This window comes from Dreissena polymorpha, chromosome 14, assembly GCF_020536995.1.
Source record: "Dreissena polymorpha isolate Duluth1 chromosome 14, UMN_Dpol_1.0, whole genome shotgun sequence".
NCBI classification, from domain to species: domain Eukaryota; kingdom Metazoa; phylum Mollusca; class Bivalvia; order Myida; family Dreissenidae; genus Dreissena; species Dreissena polymorpha.
In genome coordinates this window covers 71936649-71956234 of record NC_068368.1, presented here as the reverse complement: position 1 = coordinate 71956234, position 19586 = coordinate 71936649, and the positions used below count along the sequence as shown (strand labels likewise).

Sequence of the window (19586 nt, the reverse complement as noted above, 5' to 3'; positions counted from 1 at the left end):
TCATTGAACTCCAACAGTCATTTTCATTAGCATTTCAAACTACAAAATGTACATGTGCAGTTCAGTATTCCGGAACGTGATTTACGCATGTTCAGATGGAAAACCCACGTCTTGATTGGACGTCAATTGCATCATTACCGAAAGTTTACACGACAGTTTAGAAAAATTATAACCGCATGTGTTCATTTCTGTAATAGGTAAACGTCATTTTAAGCATTTAAATAGCAAAATTAATCGTGCCTCGTAAAAACGCGTACATTTCAGGTAGAGTGTATTATGTCACACGGTGACGGCTTTAGTTAGACCACTAAGCAGGTGTTTAGATGTTAAAAACAAGGTAATTTTTCGTCTCATTTTTTCGTTGAAAACGCATAATCGGATATCTTGAACTCTCGTTATCTCGATATTTTTTCTTGTTCCCGCCGAGCTCGAGATAACGAGAGTGGACTGTATTTAATATAAATCACAAATATCAAAACCTTGTAAGTCACTCTTTTCACGTTGATGTTGGATTCAAAAGGAGGTTTCTAAAATTATAGAACTGTTTTATGTTTTTCAACCAAAGACTATCAAAATATACCTTTTTTTTTTTTAATGATACAACACATGACCCTAAAGTACATGTTTACAATCCATTCACTGTTAATCTTGCACTTTCCTGCCAACACTGCGGATGGCATCCAAGGGGTACGTACCTCCGTTGCTGGCGAACAGACACAGGGTGACAGGAGGCCCTGGGACTTCCACCTCGTACAGCAACTCGGACTCCTGCAGTTGGATATGGAATGTAAACTAGAAATGTCTCACATACCCTGATACCCCCCCCCACACACACAGCACTTATTTTCAACAGTGGATAGAAAGACAAAGGACGATAATTAAATCCTTTACGATCATCTACACATTTAGGTAATTCAGCTGTTTAAGTTTGAACAAAATCATCCAAGAAGTAAACCTAGACCTACCGTGAGCACTCTGAGGACCCTGTCCTGACAGGCCAGGATTGGGGTGATGGACTTCACAGTCTGTGTGGGCAAACAGATGACATCATTGACCTGGTCCCCAGACAGGAAGTAGTTGGTATCCTTGCAGTCCCGATAGTGGTTGTACATGAACTGCCCGCAACAGAATAGGTCTGATCCCTCAACATACCTGGAATCACATGGAAAGGGGATTAACCCAATGCTTTGAGGGTACCTCAAAAGACTGATCAACAATAGTGAATTGTCACTAAGTTACAATTTATTTCTCTAATTATATGTTTAATCTTAAACAGAGTCATTGATCAAGGTACTATGTTTTAGCATGCGTCATTCCTTCTTAGTTGGCTTTAAACTTCTGCAATGTTTAATGAAAATCCTCGTTCTACTAGAGACTATATTTAATATTAAACCTTGAATTTTGACAGTGAGTTTAGACTTTTATGTAGGGGCTTAGCAGGTCTTGCGTGTGATACTCCATAACATCTGTCATCTGTCTGCTAATTCTGCAGTGGCATTTTACATTTCATCCATGCTGGACAAAGTTAATCTCTGAACAAAGTGTGATAAAGTTGATTTCTTATACTTGACGATGGATCTAAGGACCATAAAGTTTTACTAACTACTAAGTTATATTACAGTTAAGTGTTAGGGGTTGATTCCCGTATTAGAAATAGTGATTGTGACCTTGACCTATAATTTCTGCCAAATTATGCAAAACTCCACAATTGCCAGATAATTGCTAGAATTTATTTATAGTAACTGACCCTTAACAATGAGTTGTGACCTTAACCCAGGTCTTGCAGAAAACACTCTTGCCCATCATGCCATTAAGTTCTGCTAAGCTATAGGAAAAATGATTGATGCTGGAAAACTTTATGCTCCAGCAGACAAAGTGCCTATGGCGGAGCTCGAATATTGAATTGCCACATTGGCCAATAGGCCCGTTTCTTGTGCCTTACCCTCCATTCCCTCATGCAAGCTGCAAATGCCATGTTAAATGAGTTAATTGATCCATCCATGCTTGACAAATGACCAACAAAAATTGAAGCACAACTTCACCTTGTGAGGCATCCCAATATGAGGACTGTTTCTTAACCCTTTGAATGCTGGGAAATTTGTCTTCTGCTAAAATGTTGTCTGCTGAATTTCTAAAATTAGCATTTTCTTCGATTTTTTTTTAAAGAATACTATCAGAATAGCAAACAGTTTGGATCCTGATGAGACGCCACGTTCTGTGGCGTCACATCTGGATCCAAACTGTTTGCAAAGGCCTTCAAAATTCGGTTCCCGTACTGAAAGGGTTAAAGAGGTGTTTTAAATCTGTTCACTAAACAACCACTTATTACTAAGGATAAACTGAACAAATAAATACTGAGAAACTTTTAATATTAATTACATAACAATTTACTGCATACATATATTGAATTGATTTTCAAGGAAAATACATTTGCCTTGAACATTTTAAATAATACTAATCATCAGACTACATACATTGACAGGAGGTTCTCTGACATGTTGGTGTCAAAGGTCAGGAAGTTCTTCCCCTTCTTTGTGTAACCTTTCACTTCCGGTCCAGAGGTCACAAATATCCGTTCCCTGACCCCTCCCACTGGGCCCCCAAGCTCAAGACGGTTGATTTTGGGGCCAGGTGTGGTCTTGAATACAGGCTGAAATGTAGGGAATAAAAAGAAAAACCAGAATGTAGGAAAAAAGCTCATCCGGACATTGGCTTTAGATTTTACATCCAAGTGTCTTTCTTTTTTTCTTTTTTTGAATTGCCTTTGTCCACAATATTTGTACCATTTAGACTAACATGCATTAAGTGTCTTTATTATTGTTGTTTTACCACAATTTTTTAATATGTCTACAACTGAACTCTTTTGTAACCTGACTATATTTATTCCCCAGATCCGCTGGTATTTTTTTCTTTTTTCTTTTCTAGGTAAATCTTGGAGCCATGACCACCTTATAACATGAGAAATAATTCCTGCAGGTTTGAATGTTGAACATTTAACAGTGTAGGATGAGGTTATTAGACAAGTTTGTGTCCAAGGACAGAGGGATCGACAGTTGGCATACCGTCCATATTGATTTCATGTATAACCCCTTAACTTCACTCTGGTGAGTATAATTCAAGGACTTGCATCTTTTTGTAAGATATTGAATTTCTTAAAAAGTCCAAATATTGGATATTGCCCATAAGGATGCAGTAACTTGTACAAACCTGTGCATCTCCTTTCTTGACAGAAAACACTTCTAGAACACCTTTGTGATCAGCTATTGCTGCCTGAAAACAGAATTGGCAATAAAAAACGTTCAAATTTAGCATTGTTAATATTGCAATAAGCAAATATTTTGAGTCATCATTTACAGATAACACTGGAATTTAACAATTGTTAGCTTCAACATAACATGAAAAGTTACTTGGTCAATAAATAAACATAATGTAAATATTTTCCATACATAAAATGAGAATTATATTGTAATTGTTTTGCAGTGTTTGGGACCTTCTAATCTTACTTTTTCATTTAGTATTTCAATTAACTTAGAAACAATCATTTGTACAAAAAGCAAAGGGTATGATGTCAAAATATGTAGTTTCACATGTTGCATAAAATGTTCAAACTTTAAAACCAAAATGCTCTTTATATTTTTATTTGTCGTTGGGGTTATTGAATCACAGCTTTTTTAATTTTCTGACAAAAAAACTGTACTAGAATAAATGTACATTTTAAACAACGGAAACACACCAAATAATATTATTTGTCAAACAGTGCTTTCCACAGGATATTTGGCAGGCGCCACGGGGCTGATAGGGGTGGTTTGGGAGGTGTTTCCTCCCGACGTTGATTTTTTTTAAATTTAACGTGTCAATTGACGTTCTGTGGTGCGTTATAACTTTAAAAAAAACAGCGTCAAAAGACGTCATTTGGTGCGCTATGACTCTTCAAGAAAATCCCCCAGTCATTTAAAAATAAATATTGTTAAATTGTTTTAAAACTTTACTGCATAGATAGTAAAATCCCGACTCGAATGATTCCCAAATACATCCGTATCAACCTGACTCTATTACTGTATACTTACTACTTTTCAAGTTTCTATATATTACCCGATAATCCCGTTTATTCCGTTTTTATAAATCACTTTCTGGTAAATATTTACGATAAAAGCTCTCAATTATTTCTTTAACCCAAACCTTGCCATTTTTCTATAGTATTAAAATATTTTAAGTGACTATAGATTTGATGAAATATTGCCTCTGAACATGCGTCAATCCCCTGACGGGTTGTGTGCTTGTTAAAACGCTCAATACACGCACGCTTTCTATGCAAATGACGCGACGTTGTACATGCTGCATAATTTTCGCGCTCATTTTAATTGAGAAAAAGATTCGACACAAAATAAATTTGCACTGCTAATTTTAAGCAAGAATATTTCAACGTTGCGGTAACACTTACATTCGGAAGTGTGTTTCTGATTAAAAACGCGTTAACATCGACTTACGGGAATGGGTTTCGGATTAAAAATTTAATTATTCCCATTTGAGATTTCACCAAATATTAACAGTTGCGTTATGAATTCAACAATAATTTGTTTAAACACTTTACAAGTCGAATAAATGTTTTGACGGAATTATGCATGAAATTCACGTTGTCCACGAGGATTACGGCCGGTTGCCATCATCAGTCTTCTAAGTAACTGGCTAAGATTTTTGTGGCAATTAGATGTACGTCACGAGTCGTCTGCATGATTTAACTGCAGGTATTGTCTGCCTACTGCTGTCGCTCATACAAAGCGTGTACTCTCATTGGCCAATATTGATTTTCTACTACAGCGACGCTCCGCTTTTAGGGGGGCTTTAGTTGGGTAAAGCGACAAAGGATCGTAAATCGGCTTTCAAAATTTTCGGCGAAGTCGATATCGCTTTGATCTTAAGCTGCAATAACTGTCAGAATACACTGATCAGAAAATTTCAGGCGCCCCATGGACTCTGTTTTCAAAATTCAAGCGCCCCGCTGAGGGACCCTTAAGTTGCCTGTGGAAAGCACTGTTGTCAAAGTGCCCTTCATGGGGGCATAGTGACACAAATATTTTATTAAAGAAAATGTACATGGAGTTCAAACCTTTTGTGTTTTCCCAGCTAATGGCAGAAGTCTTAAACACTTTGGAGATGTTACACCAACCTGTAAATAAAAATAACAGATATTAAAGAACATCAAACTGCTTGCTAATTCTTTAATATAATAATAATTGATTAAGGATGTTACATTTTTATTCTTTAAAGCACAGTTATTTTGAATGAAGTATTAAGTTAAAGAAGTATCAAGTGCAGAACGCCTTTTTAGGATTTTGCTCTTGTTACATATATTTCTTCAGGCAAGTATTTCCAAATCAGACCAAATAGAAAATATGTGGTTATAGCACATTTTATTGAAAAACTGTTGCATATTTCAATGATAAAATGTTCTAATCATGGACTTGTTTTAACCCTTTGCATGCTGGGAAATTTGTCTTCTGCTAAAATTTCGTCTGCTGAATTTCTAAAATTAGCATTTTCTTCATTTTTTTTCAAAGAATACTGATATGCCCTGCATATAGGAACATCAAATGTACCTAACATTTGTTTATACATATTATAAATATAACTTAACTTACCCATTGCTGTACAACTCATGTGTTGAATATTTGAGCAGCCATAATTTAATTTGCATGTGAACTGGTTCATTTCACAGAGCACCATACAAACAAAAGACATAGCTGTTTAAAATCATTTCATCCGTTTAATGCAAAGTCCACTGTTGTTGTTGTTGTTACTGCATTTGATTTTCGATTTTATGTCATTATATATAAGTGTGTTCACACGTATTACACTAACATAATGTTAAGTGATCATACCTTGTTATCTTCGTCGTATATCTATTTTAACATGCATAAATGAGTACATTTTCGTAGGTTATTGTCAGACCATTCTCATTTCTGATCTGGTCGCAGCCATTTGTCGCGTTGCATTATGGTCAGGTTTGAACTATTGTCTGCAGTGAACTAAGCATGAAACAGGTTATTTTTAGATATGATGTAATCTCTGTTAAATACTTGTTTAAAGTGGTGTATCCATCTTTCTAAGCGCCCATAGATTGTTTTACATAAATTTTTGTTCAAAATCCAATATGGCGGTGTCTTTTGGCGTGATGCCATTTCAATGCATTTCGAGCGTTCATGACCACTTTTTGTGGTCAATCGACGTCATTGACCCATTTTTTGGGTCAATGACCATTTATTTTGGGTACATGACCAGTAATTTTGGGGCAGGCGACCAAGAATTCTTGGTCGGGCCATAAAAACTGGGCATTGACCAACCTTTTGGGTCGCTCGAGTATTTAAGGTTTCAGGAACTTTATTAAGGAATTCAGTCGGGCCATAACATCAAGGGCATAACATCTTTTATTAAATATTCAGAAACTTGTAAGAAAAACTTAATATAAACTAAATTCATATAGATCCTAATAGACTTTAACCCAACACAGATATCTTATATAAATATATTAAAGATTGTTTATTTATTTAAAACGTATACTCTTGTGGTGAATAAGTATTGGACACTGGTGTGAGAGAATTGTTTTTAAATATTTGACTTATTTCTGAGAAATCATCGTATTGTGTGGTGTATTTGAACCGTAAAAAAATTTGCACTGTTAATGTTTACGTTGTGTTAATGAAAATATAACTTCTATGAATTTCGACGTTAAAGAATAAAAGGTTAATGAAGTTTTAAAATGACTTGTTTTCCTCGTTTTAGTAAATAAGCGTAAAAACCACTTTATTATTATTGAACTATTATTGAACTATTCCTGGCAAAAATACGAAACAGTTAGCTCGCAACATTTTATGGTGTCAGAAGTGGGATCCTTTCAATCAACAATCAAGGGATCCAGTGATTGGACTCACGTCTGCGCGTATTATTATTAAATGACAAGTTAACATTTTTAAGCAGTATATCTTTAATAAAAACCCAACAAGATACTTTCCACGAATATTGTGACGATTAAATAAGTTAACATGAGTAATCTAAATGACAGTGACACGGAAGTAACTATCGGAGCGGGGCTCGATAGGGGAACACGATTTCCACACGCAACGTGCGCTCAAAGGGACGAGGCGCGCACGGAAGTCTCGCCGGACGCATCGAGCGTACAAGGTGACGCGGCGCGAATCGAAGTCGACACGGACGGAAATAGCGACAACGAAGGCGACGGTGGCATGGCCGCCACCAATGGGTTCATGCGCGAGGTAGCCGGAGCGCTCAAGGAAGTTGTATCCGAGCTGCGCGTTCTTAAGGGCCAAAGTCACTACAACAACCGGGGTGCGTTCAACGGCGATGTACCTGTCGGCGCTCAATATGCACATGAGCGGGATATCGCGTATTTTGGCAATGGCCGTGACATCGTACAGCACGGGTTTGGCGGCCAGCGCGAGGCGAGGAACGGTTATCGGCAGCGACGTGACGACGCGTATAGGCGCGATTCGGGAAACCCGTTAATGGAACGGGAGCTCGATGGCATCTACCAACGTCAGTCGATGGGCAATCGCAACAACTGCCATGAGGACAAAGACGGCTACGGGGAGGGAGACAACGAAAACGAAAGTGTTCACGATTATAGGCAGCGAGCGCCTGCACGTCACGCACCAAGGGCTGATGGCATTTATAGAAGGCCCGCAATAAGGCGGAATACTCGTCCGGTGCCAAAGATACCACCATTTACTGGAAAAGAAGATTGGGCGGTATGGTCAGCGAAGTTCGACGCGATTGCTAGGAGATATGGTTGGGACGACGATGATAAGCTTGACAATCTGCTGCCGATGATAGAAGGTCAGGCTAGCGAATTCGTGTTTGCACAGCTGCCTACGGAAGTGTTGTCTGACTATCATGAACTGACTTCAGAGTTGACAAGGCGATACCGCGTAATCGAGACAAGCAGGTCTTTCGCAGCCAAGTTAAGTAGGCGCAACCAGAAACATGGGGAAAAAGCGGAAGACTACGCTGCCGAACTCAAGCGTCTGTACGATAAAGCGCATAAACAACGGGATCGAAGCACACGAGATGAGGACCTAGTGAGAAGATTCCTCGATGGGCTGGTTGACCAGGAGGTGAAGTTCGAGGTCGAGTACCACAAGGAACCAAGGAATATCGACGAGGCGGTGTTCCATGTGGTGAATTTTATTCAAACGAGAATCGGGATTAAATCCGATCGAGAGTACAAGCATGCAACCAGACAAGCTTATACCACTAACGAGCATGACGACGAATTCTCAGAAGAATGTGAAACTGAAAGGGCAGCATGCAGAGTAGTCACAGACCAGAAGAGAAGTACGCCTATAATGTCCGAGAACACGGGAAGCGACATTGTTAAGCAGCCTACTGACCAAGAGTTATTGAAAACTCTTATAAGTAGGATAGAGAAACTGGAAGAGGAAAAGAAACATTTGCAGAGGCGGCCACCAAGAAGAGACGTAGAGTGCTTCAGGTGTCATCAAACCGGCCACTACGCAAAAGACTGTCCGCTAAACCAAACAAGGGATACGTCATTTCCCACGAAGTCTAACGGTGCAACGCCATCTCGGGAACATTTAAACGAGAGAGGGGCTTCTCTCGTGCCCAGAGGGAGGTCCTGTTAGGAAACGAAGACAACGGTGATTTAAAGGGCGAGCAACAACACACGGGGGTAAGCGAGGCGGAGAGCGAAGTACCCTGTGCTGGAGTGAAGGGGGGAGCAGAGCTGACCACTGGCGTTTATATCCGAGGGTGGATAGGGGAGACACCAGTGACCTTCACCGCCGACACAGGTGCTTCGAGGTCGGTAGTATCCAGTCGCGTGTATAACCAGCTGAGCACTAAGGACAAGCCGGTCCTAAAGGGGTCAGTCAAGCTGCGTGGGGCAGGTGGTTCACCAATACGTGAGAAGGGGGCGGGAGAATTTAATCTTATATTAGGCCCAGTAAAGGTAATCTGTCAAGCAGTTGTGGCCGACATTGAGGACGAAGTGCTACTAGGGTTGGATGTGTTGGCTGGGGAGAAGGACGGACAGGCGGACATCTTCCTAAGCAAGAATATAATCAAGCTAAAAGGGAAAGAAATCCCATTGATACCCGCTACAAGGAGGCTACGGAAAGTCACCGTTGCAGAAGATGTTGCCATCCCGGGGCTCTCAGAAGTGGTGATTGATGTTTATGTTGAACGCGATGAGGCTGACGATAAAGACAAAGAAGAAAATTTTATCATTGAACCCACAGAGGGTTTCGTTCAGCGTTACCCATTGGTAATGGCTGCAACCTTAGTGAACATAAACAGAGCAGTCACCTGTAAGGTAAAAGTTTTGAACCCTTTCTCAACGAGCGTAACGTTGCGGCACCATGCAGAAATCGGAGAGGCAAAGAGGATAGATTGTTGCACAGGGGTTATAGCAAATGAAGAAAACGAAGGTGAGCGAGATAACATCACAACGGTGAGAAGAGTACAGTTGATGACAGTTGAAAAGGACAGCCGTATTTCAGACTTACCGGTTGCCAATGCAATGGACGTGCCCCCACACCTGAAATCACTGTTTGAAGAATCAGTCGTCGGAAAAACGGAAGAGCAACAATCCGTTATAGCTGGGTTGTTAGTTAAATACGCAAACACGTTCTCAAAAGACGAATGGGACTTGGGACTTACACATCTATCTGAGCATGCCATAAACACAGGTACCGCAGCTCCCGTTAAACAGCGACCAAGGCGGGTTCCATTAGCGTACGCAGAAGAAGAAAAGAAAGCACTTGAAGATTTGCTTAAGAAAGGCGTTATTCAGAAAAGTACATCCCCTTGGGCCAGCCCAATCGTTTTGGTAAAGAAGAAATCAGGCGCTATACGACCTTGCGTCGATTATAGAAGGGTCAATGCATTGGTGAAGCCAGACGGGTTTCCGCTACCACGAATCCAAGATTGTTTAGACGCTGTGGCCGGGTCAAGCTTCTTCAGCTGTTTTGACCTTACGTCAGGGTATTTTCAAATACCGTTAAAGAAGAATAACATTCCTAAGAGCGCTTTTTGCTGTAAGTATGGTCAATACGAGATGAAAACAATGCCTTTCGGTTTAAATAACGCTGCAAGCACCTTCCAGCGTACAATGGAACTGGCGTTACAAGGTTTAACTTGGCTAACGTGTTTAGTTTACATTGATAACATTGTGGTGTTCGGATCCACGTGGCTGGAAAACCTTTTGAGAACTGATGAGGTTTTACTTCGTATCCAAACCGCAGGTTTGAAGCTTAAGTCAGATAAGTGCCGCCTTCTCCAGTCAAAAGTCATTTTTCTGGGTCACGTAGTCTCAGGAGAGGGGATAAGTCCCGATCCGACAAACATTGAAAAAATTGTCAATTGGCCAAAGCCCGGAAACGCAAAGCAGGTTAAACAGTTTGTGGCTACTGGTTCGTACTATCGTCGATTTGTAAAAAATTACGCTAAAATCGCGCGACCTTTGATTGATCTGACGAGAAAGGAGGCCAAATTCGAATGAAACGATGCGTGTGATATGGCGTTTAAACGAATCAAAAATGCTCTTATTAGCGAAAACGTCATGGAACATCCACTGAATGAGGGTGGGACATTTTACCTCGACGTCGATGCGTCCGGCACGGGGATCGGCGCGGTGTTGAGCCAAGAACAGCAGAGTCGCGAGCGAGTTATTGCCTACGCCAGCAGGGGGCTGAATAAAGCCGAGAAGAATTACTGCATAACTGAGCAAAAGCTTTTAGCGGCAGTATACTTCATCCAGTATTTCAGGCAGTATTTGCTGGGGCGGCATTTTATTGTAAGAACAAATCACCAATCGTTGATATGGCTCTTTAGTTTAAAGAAACCGAGTGGGAAAATCGCGAGATGGATTGAGATTCTGGCCGTGTATGACTTTTCCATCAAATATAGAGCAGGTAATAAGCAAGTCCACTGTGACGCTTTATCGCGCTGTGAAAGTCCCCGGTTCTGTACGTGCAGCGACGTAGATACAAGCGAACCGTTGAAGTGCGGCCCATGCAATAAATGCCGAAGGAGAGCTGAACTAATGCTGTTAAAACCAAACGAAAAGGAAAAAGGTGAAGTGAATGCGGGGTCACCTAAAGACGATTGCGTAACGCCTGTCGTTTTAACCGAAAACGCGCCTGTGATCAAAAGTGTTAAAAGTAGCGAGTGTGAGGTACCAAAGCCAGGTCCATCGGATAACAGGGGAAGTTCTACTCCGCACACATGGGCAACCGAATTCACAAGCGTAACAATGGCAGCCATGCAGAGTGATGACCCTTATATAGCTAAAATGTATAGTGTGATACGCGATGGTATTAAAGCGCCGGTTGATGAAATGGTAACGTTAAGTCCAGAGAACACGGCGGAGTTGCGTGCAATAAAAAACAAACTAGGTCCAATGAGTGAGGACATTAAGTCATTAAAATTTAACTCAGATCTGGTAAGGCGATCCACTGTTGGGAAGCTGGAGAAGGATAGGGAACAGGTGTCGAAGCGGCATTCTAAGCCGTAGCCATGTAACATTTCAAAAGAAATGTATTGTTGTTTGCTGTTTAAAGTGTGTTTCATTATTGATAGTTTATCTTAAATCATTTTTACTGTTTCAAGTCACTGTGACCTTGTACCTATAAAGTTTCATAAGCCTAGGCGTTGGCATTCTTGAGTTACCATCCGGAAACCATCTGGTGAACGGACCGACCGACCGACAGACCGACGAACCGACTGACATGTACAAAGCAATATACCTCATCCTCTTCGAAGGGGGGCATAATAATATGTTTATCACTAAACTGTTTTAGTATTTGTTACAATTACCTGTGGACTGTGGCAACAGAAGTTTTGCCAAAAAAAACAGGGGGGTAATGATATGCCCTGCATATAGGAACATCAAATGTACCTAACATTTGTTTATACATATTATAAATATAACTTAACTTACCCATTGCTGTACAACTCATGTGTTGAATATTTGAGCAGCCATAATTTAATTTGCATGTGAACTGGTTCATTTCACAGAGCACCATACAAACAAAAGACATAGCTGTTTAAAATCATTTCATCCGTTTAATGCAAAGTCCACTGTTGTTGTTGTTGTTACTGCATTTGATCTTCGATTTTATGTCATTATATATAAGTGTGTTCACACGTATTACACTAACATAATGTTAAGTGATCATACCTTGTTATCTTCGTCGTATATCTATTTTAACATGCATAAATGAGTACATTTTCGTAGGTTATTGTCAGACCATTCTCATTTCTGATCTGGTCGCAGCCATTTGTCGCGTTGCATTATGGTCAGGTTTGAACTATTGTCTGCAGTGAACTAAGCATGAAACAGGTTATTTTTAGATATGATGTAATCTCTGTTAAATACTTGTTTAAAGTGGTGTATCCATCTTTCTAAGCGCCCATAGATTGTTTTACATAAATTTTTGTTCAAAATCCAATATGGCGGTGTCTTTTGGCGTGATGCCATTTCAATGCATTTCGAGCGTTCATGACCACTTTTTGTGGTCAATCGACGTCATTGACCCATTTTTTGGGTCAATGACCATTTATTTTGGGTACATGACCAGTAATTTTGGGGCAGGCGACCAAGAATTCTTGGTCGGGCCATAAAAACTGGGCATTGACCAACCTTTTGGGTCGCTCGAGTATTTAAGGTTTCAGGAACTTTATTAAGGAATTCAGTCGGGCCATAACATCAAGGGCATAACATCTTTTATTAAATATTCAGAAACTTGTAAGAAAAACTTAATATAAACTAAATTCATATAGATCCTAATAGACTTTAACCCAACACAGATATCTTATATAAATATATTAAAGATTGTTTATTTATTTAAAACGTATACTCTTGTGGTGAATAAGTATTGGACACTGGTGTGAGAGAATTGTTTTTAAATATTTGACTTATTTCTGAGAAATCATCGTATTGTGTGGTGTATTTGAACCGTAAAAAAATTTGCACTGTTAATGTTTACGTTGTGTTAATGAAAATATAACTTCTATGAATTTCGACGTTAAAAAATAAAAGGTTAATAAAGTTTTAAAATGACTTGTTTTCCTCGTTTTAGTAAATAAGCGTAAAAACCACTTTATTATTATTAAACTATTATTGAACTATTCCTGGCAAAAATACGAAACAGTTAGCTCGCAACAATACTATCAGAATAGCAAACAGTTTGGATCCTGATGAGACGCAACATTCTGTGGCGTCTCATCTGGATCCAAACTGTTTGCAAAGGCCTTCAAAATTCGGTTCCCGCACTGAAAGGGTTAAACACCACTAAAAGATGCTCATATTGTAGTTGGCTCAGACCAAGCAACCAAATTTACAATAATCATATTAATAAATTGGTGTATATGATATTCATGTGATGGGAATAATGATAATCTTCCAGCGTTTTTCTTCATAACTTTTGACTAATATAATTACGGATTAAATTATGGTCACTTTCGTCTAAATTGGGAAATTTATTAATTATAATTATATGTACAATGTATATGTAATTATAATTAATGTACAACTCATTAGTTATATTTAATAAACTAAAACAAGAGATGTGTTTGCCAGAAACACAATGCCCCCTATTGCGCCGCTTTGAAATAAAATTTCAATATATCAATTGGCAGGTTTAGAAATTATCTCCTTTTTAAAGCTTATTACTTCCCTTGGATTGTATTTTTTTTACTTTTGACCTTGACCTTCACCTTTCACCACTCAAAATGTGCAGCTTCATGAGATATACATGCATGCCAAATATCAAGTTGCTATCTTCAATATTGCAAAAGTTATGGCCAATGTTAAAGTTTTCGGACTGACTGACAGACAGTTTAACTGCTATATGCCACCCTACCGGGTGCATAAAAAGACACTTTTTTACAACTTCTCCATTTACTAGCACTATGCAATAATTGAACAGGTTAATTTCCCTGTATTACATGGTCTTGAAAATGTCAACAATCTTGTTGATCTGTTCACAACCCAGTGACTTATCTTTAGAGCTACAAATTAACATCAAATCTGTGAGTTATCCCTGTGAAAGCCTGTTTGTTAACAGTACACAATGAGTTTAATAAACTAAACAATCTTTCAACTGAAGCCATTCTTGCGGCAGCTTTCAATGTTTAAATCAGGATTCTTTGCCTCAGGTTTCATATTAACTTGCCTCCGACTAAACCAGGTTTGCGTCAATAGATTCGGACATTTATTAAAAATTGTTATAATCAACATCTGACAACAGTACCCTGCAGTGGCATAAAAAGTATCTACCTGTGATGTTGATAGATGTATATCTGTGCTATTAAACCATTGCTAGTTGTAGGGCTGCACTTCTGAACAGTATTTTTGTTAATTTTCATCAGTATTACTTTGAAGTGTGACTCGCAATCGTGATTCATGATTTGCTCAAATGTTACATTTTTTCAGGTTCCTTTTCTCAAACACAAAGAAGACATTCAGAAGCATTCTAACAACAGGAACCAATAAATTCATTTCATGAAATCTTGCTGACGTTATTTCCCTTGTTGGTTAACACTCACTGATCTGAGCCTCACTTGATTGTTGAGGCAAAACAAGTATCGACATGGCTGACATGTTGTTTACCAGTAATCTGTGAATTGGGAATTTGTAGCGTAAATCGAGAATTTTTATTTTGCAATTTTGAAAAATGATTGCATTGGGAAAGGTGTGTTATAGGAAACCAACTTAATATAGAGTTGTACAATGTCCCAAACATGTATTACTATTTTTATAATTCAATTATTACTTATGGATACTTAAGGATGTTTTCCAGCGCTATAAAATTTGTTGTGACACTTTAATAACCTGTAAGTCTGGGTAATTTATTAATTAATAACAATAAGTTAACACTTTCATACATTAAGATTGTTATTATATGTAATAAACTGCTAATTCACTAGCTTACTCTTCTCACAATTTTCTGTAGCCAAATTTACCAATTAATGTCTTAATTCTTATTATTTTGGATATTTTATGGGTGATAATGTAGAAAACCTTGTTGCCAAATGGAATTTTAGGTAACCGAATATCCTTATCTGTTGCCATTGACTTATTTGGCGAATGACCTAGTAAGCCCTGGTTCAAATATATAATTTGATGTATTGAGGGGAGAATGGTGAATGACAAAAGTCAATGGATATTTACACCCATTTATTCAGACATTTACCAATATACTTATAAAGCCAATGAAAAGGGACCTAGTACAAAATAATAAAAATTAATTGACAAAGAAAACAAGACACGTCATACCATAAAATTCCAATTAAAATGAATATATAATTACAGCGATTTTTTTTTCCCAATTGGGAAAAGTACCTGTACCAGCCCAATTGGGAAAATTGTGGCGAAAAATTCTAGAATTGTGAAAATTGGCGTTGTGAAGTCTTCATATTGGGAAAACGGTGTATTTGATTTTTTGCCCCCTAATACTTTAAAACTGATAACTAAATGCTGTCATGTTGTCAGTATATTATATTTACTTAGGTTCAAGCCATAGAGCTGCATACAGGGCCCTCGTTTTGCACTTTCTACCGCCGAATATCGGCGGCTTCCCCCATGAAAAACGTATACTTTTTTCCCCTATTTCAGCTAAAAATTCCCTCTCCAAAAATAAAAAAAAATTAAAAAATATTTTTTATTTTTAACCTATGTTGCCAGCTGGTATCATGCTACTAACCTTTGATTAAATGTATATTTATGTAAATCCAATTAAAATATAGCAATTTTAGGTGTTGAATGGTTGGTGAAAAGATCTAAAATTCCCATATTCGCCCAAAACGACTCGAAATTATCCCCTCTAAGGGCTCCGGCCCCATTCCCCCAAAGGAATATATAATTAATTCACATACATTTCATGATAGAATAAAATAATTTCCTATTTGATTATATTAATTTGGCTGTCATTGACTTAACCACCATTGACTTAACCACCATTGATTTGGCAGTCATTGTCTGGGAAGTCATAGATTTGGACTGTCCAGTGTCCAGACCCGCGTGCAATTAAGGTGACACATGGGCAGACTTTTTAATGCACCCAAGGACAAGGCTGATATCCTCAACAGGCAATATGAATCTGTTTTTCCACAGGCGAACCAGGAACATGTCCCTAGTCCACCAGGTACACCTCTACCATCCATGTCGGAGATCTGGGTCACTAAAGAGGGTGTGGAGAAGTTGCTGCGCAAAATCAATCCAAGGAAGGCTTCTGGACCTGACTGTTTATCGGGCCGTATCCTGAAGGAATGTGCAGTTGATCTGGCTCCAATCCTGACCATGATTTTCAACGCCTCACTACGTGATGGAGCTGTACCAGACAACTGGCGACATGCGAATGTAACCGCCATCAACAAGAAGGGTACTCGCCATGAAGCCGCAAACTACAGACCAGTATCCCTCACCTCCTTATGCTGTTAGATGCTAGAACACATCCTAGTAAGCAACGCCCTGAAGCACCTTGACACCCACAAAGTCCTACATGACTGCCAACATGGATTCCAAGCTCGAAGAAGCTGCGAAACACAGTTACTTACACTGTATCATGAACTGGCTTCGTCACTAGACAAGAGAACTCAGACAGACATGGTGATCCTTGACTTCAGTAAAGCGTTTGATAGGGTCCCCCACAATCGATTACTGAAGAAGATAGAACACTATGGCATCAAGGGGAATACACTGATGTGGATCCAGTCTTTTCTCACAGGTAGAACACAACAGGTATTGGTAGAGGGTCAGGCATCGGACACAGTACCAGTCATCAGCGGAGTACCACAAGGCTCAGTCTTGGGACCTCATCTCTTCCTGCTCTTTATCAATGATCTCCCTGACTGCGTCCAATCCAGCAAACACCTTTTTGCAGACGACTGCATTCTCTACTGCAAAATCACATCAGATGTAGATCAAGCCATACTGCAAGATGAACTCAATTCTTTAGCCACATGGGAAAAGACGTGGGGCATGGAACTTCATCACCAGAAGTGCAGTGTCTTGAGTGTCAGCAGATCTAAAAGCCCCAAGACCTTTATCTACCACCCGAAAGGCATTCCTCTTACTTAAGATAAAACAACGCAATATCTAGGCTTGGACATTCAATCTAACCTATCCTGGAGTCAACACATACTTAGAACAACGAAAAAGGCAAACAGTATGCTCAGATTTTTACGAAGAAACTTGCACAAGGCTACTGAATCGACTAAAACAAATGCCTATTACACCATGGTTCGATCAAATCTTGACTACTGCTCTTCCATTTGGAGTCCCTTCCAGAAGGACATGGTACATGGAGTTGAAATGGTTCAGCGTAGAGCAGCTCGCTTTGTCACCAATCGATACCGAAACACCAGTAGCGTCTCAGACATGCTTGACCATCTGCACTGGGAATCGCTGGAGACAAGGAGAGGAAAAACTCAACTGATTATGTTGTATAAAGTCATCAACAACTTAGTCGATATACCAGCTTCAAAGTATTTGACACCAGTTACCTCCAGGACAAGAGCGGAAAACCACCATAATCATCAATACAGACAGCACTCTACATCTACAGACACCTTTAAGTACAGCTTCTTCCCACGGATTATACCGATGTGGAACAAACTACCAGCCAGCACCGCTGAGACTCCCTCCTTGGTATCCTTAGAGAGGGAGCTGTCGACCCAACCCTTCTAGAGGATACCACTTCCAACTACTACTTTTCCAAATGAGGAGGGAGCTGTGCCAGCGGGGTATCATACCCTGGCAGCGCCACGCAAGCTGGATTGGTCACTCTGATGGAGGGTAGTAGTTGGCAGTGATATTTTTACAAATTTTGTTATCTGAGTCCTGGGACTCGATAACTTGCAAATCTATGAGTCCTCGAATTGAAAGAGTGAGTCCAAATATTAAACGATTATTATTTTTTGAAAATTTCAATGCATTTTTGGGACTCACATAATTGACAACTTTGCATCCCCGGAGGTTTTTGTGAGTCTAGGATGCAGGACTCGCAGTTAAAAAAATCACTGAGTTGGTATCTTATCTTATTCTTTTATCACTTTTACTTTTGCAACCTTGACCGATGCTATATTTCTATTTCACACTTTTAATCTTTTTCTTGCGCACCGTTAAATCATTGTTAGTGATGACAGGTTAACGTAGTATGTAGATGTAGACACATGAAAAAGAATGTGCCCACAGAGGCAAGTGCAATGTAACCTGCCAATTACATTTTGATGTTAAGTGTGTCAGATTACTGTTAGTCGCACTACAAGGAGGCGAATAACATCTACATATGTGGTAATACTTGAAGTCAGTCGGAGACGTGCAACTTTTAATGCCCATGGGCATGGTTATGAACAATTTTCTATGTTTGATGTCTATTATATTCAGCTACCATGTACCATACATTAATGTCAACATACCTGGGTGTAATCAACGCGTGTAAGGCTTATTTCCATCATCTTTGCGGTCAAATGGGCAACAGAACTTTGTTAACAAAATTAAAACACCAGTTTTTGTGAGTAAATTTTCCCCACCGGAAGTCACACAAAAATGCCCGCTAGTCACGGAGTGAATCTCGTAGAGTTTCAAAATGCGGATACTTGAAGGCTAAAATACACTTATATTAAATATTGTAAATTATACTTTTTGTATTGTTGTTGTTTAAAATATTGAACAGAAAAGACTTACGGACAAATTGCACTTTGAACAATATTACGGGGTTGTATTTCACACTCGTAAACTGGTAAAAATTGAAGGTTTTATTATTATCATGCTCTTGTTTTATTCAAAGTAATAGATTATAAAACATGTTACTCACCTCGGACCGTCCTTTCAGTTCGTCACGCTACAGGGGGGGGGGGGGGGGGGGTATGAAAGTAGGTGTGACAGTTTGTGACAGCAGAGACGTAGATAACGTCTCTGGTGACTGTGAGGAGGGGGTCAAGCCAGGCGTGACGTTACACACAATTAAAAAAAATAATATGTCTAATTTATTTGTTTAAGAAGATTTTAACAGCTTTAAAAATAAGTTTTTAAAAGTTTGGGACACATTTGAATTAGATTTATGTAAAAAAAAAAAAAACGTGAAAATGCGTATCTCCTGAATGTATTATTCACGATTCCTCTCGCTCGGAGAGCTAGTTTGCTGCTATTGTGAAGCCTTAGTTTATGTAGCCTTGCTTTCGTCATACGAGGAGTATTATTATTTCTATGTTATCTGTTGCATAATTATGTCAATGAGTTAGAAATTTTGAATTTAATTTTTACATATAATATTAAATACTACAATAGACAATTTCGAGGATTCATTTAATCATTATTATTATCAAGTTTCGCTTATCTACTTCGTATCCTTTGTGAAAAGATTGCATGATCGGGAGGTTATCTTAAACATGATCTCACCAACTGTAAATTAAAAAGCAGCAGATAAATTATATGTATTCTATATTAGTCCAGTATAACTCTTTCAAATTGTTTCGAATTCTATCTAGATTGAGTTACTGCTTCAATCAATTTTTGTGACAAATGTTTACCATAAACTATCCTACTT

At 38.9% G+C, this 19586-nt stretch overlaps 1 protein-coding gene across 50 annotated transcripts in view; it reads right to left on the bottom strand.

The window, feature by feature from the left end:
• The window catches only part of LOC127858134 (Bardet-Biedl syndrome 7 protein homolog), a 36904-nt gene extending 18299 nt beyond the window's left edge, over positions 1-18605 (bottom strand). For all 50 annotated transcript variants that reach the window (XM_052395088.1, XM_052395036.1, XM_052395041.1 and 47 more), the window contains exons 1-6: positions 18457-18605; positions 5108-5167; positions 3208-3270; positions 2475-2650; positions 966-1152; positions 696-768 (exon numbers count right to left, since the gene is read on the bottom strand). In XM_052395088.1, the coding sequence (XP_052251048.1) occupies positions 696-768; positions 966-1152; positions 2475-2650; positions 3208-3270; positions 5108-5167; positions 18457-18495 (598 nt within the window). In that variant the 5' untranslated portion in view covers positions 18496-18605. The remainder of the gene's footprint in view (positions 1-695; positions 769-965; positions 1153-2474; positions 2651-3207; positions 3271-5107; positions 5168-18456) is intronic.
• Positions 18606-19586: the final 981 nt, after the last annotated feature.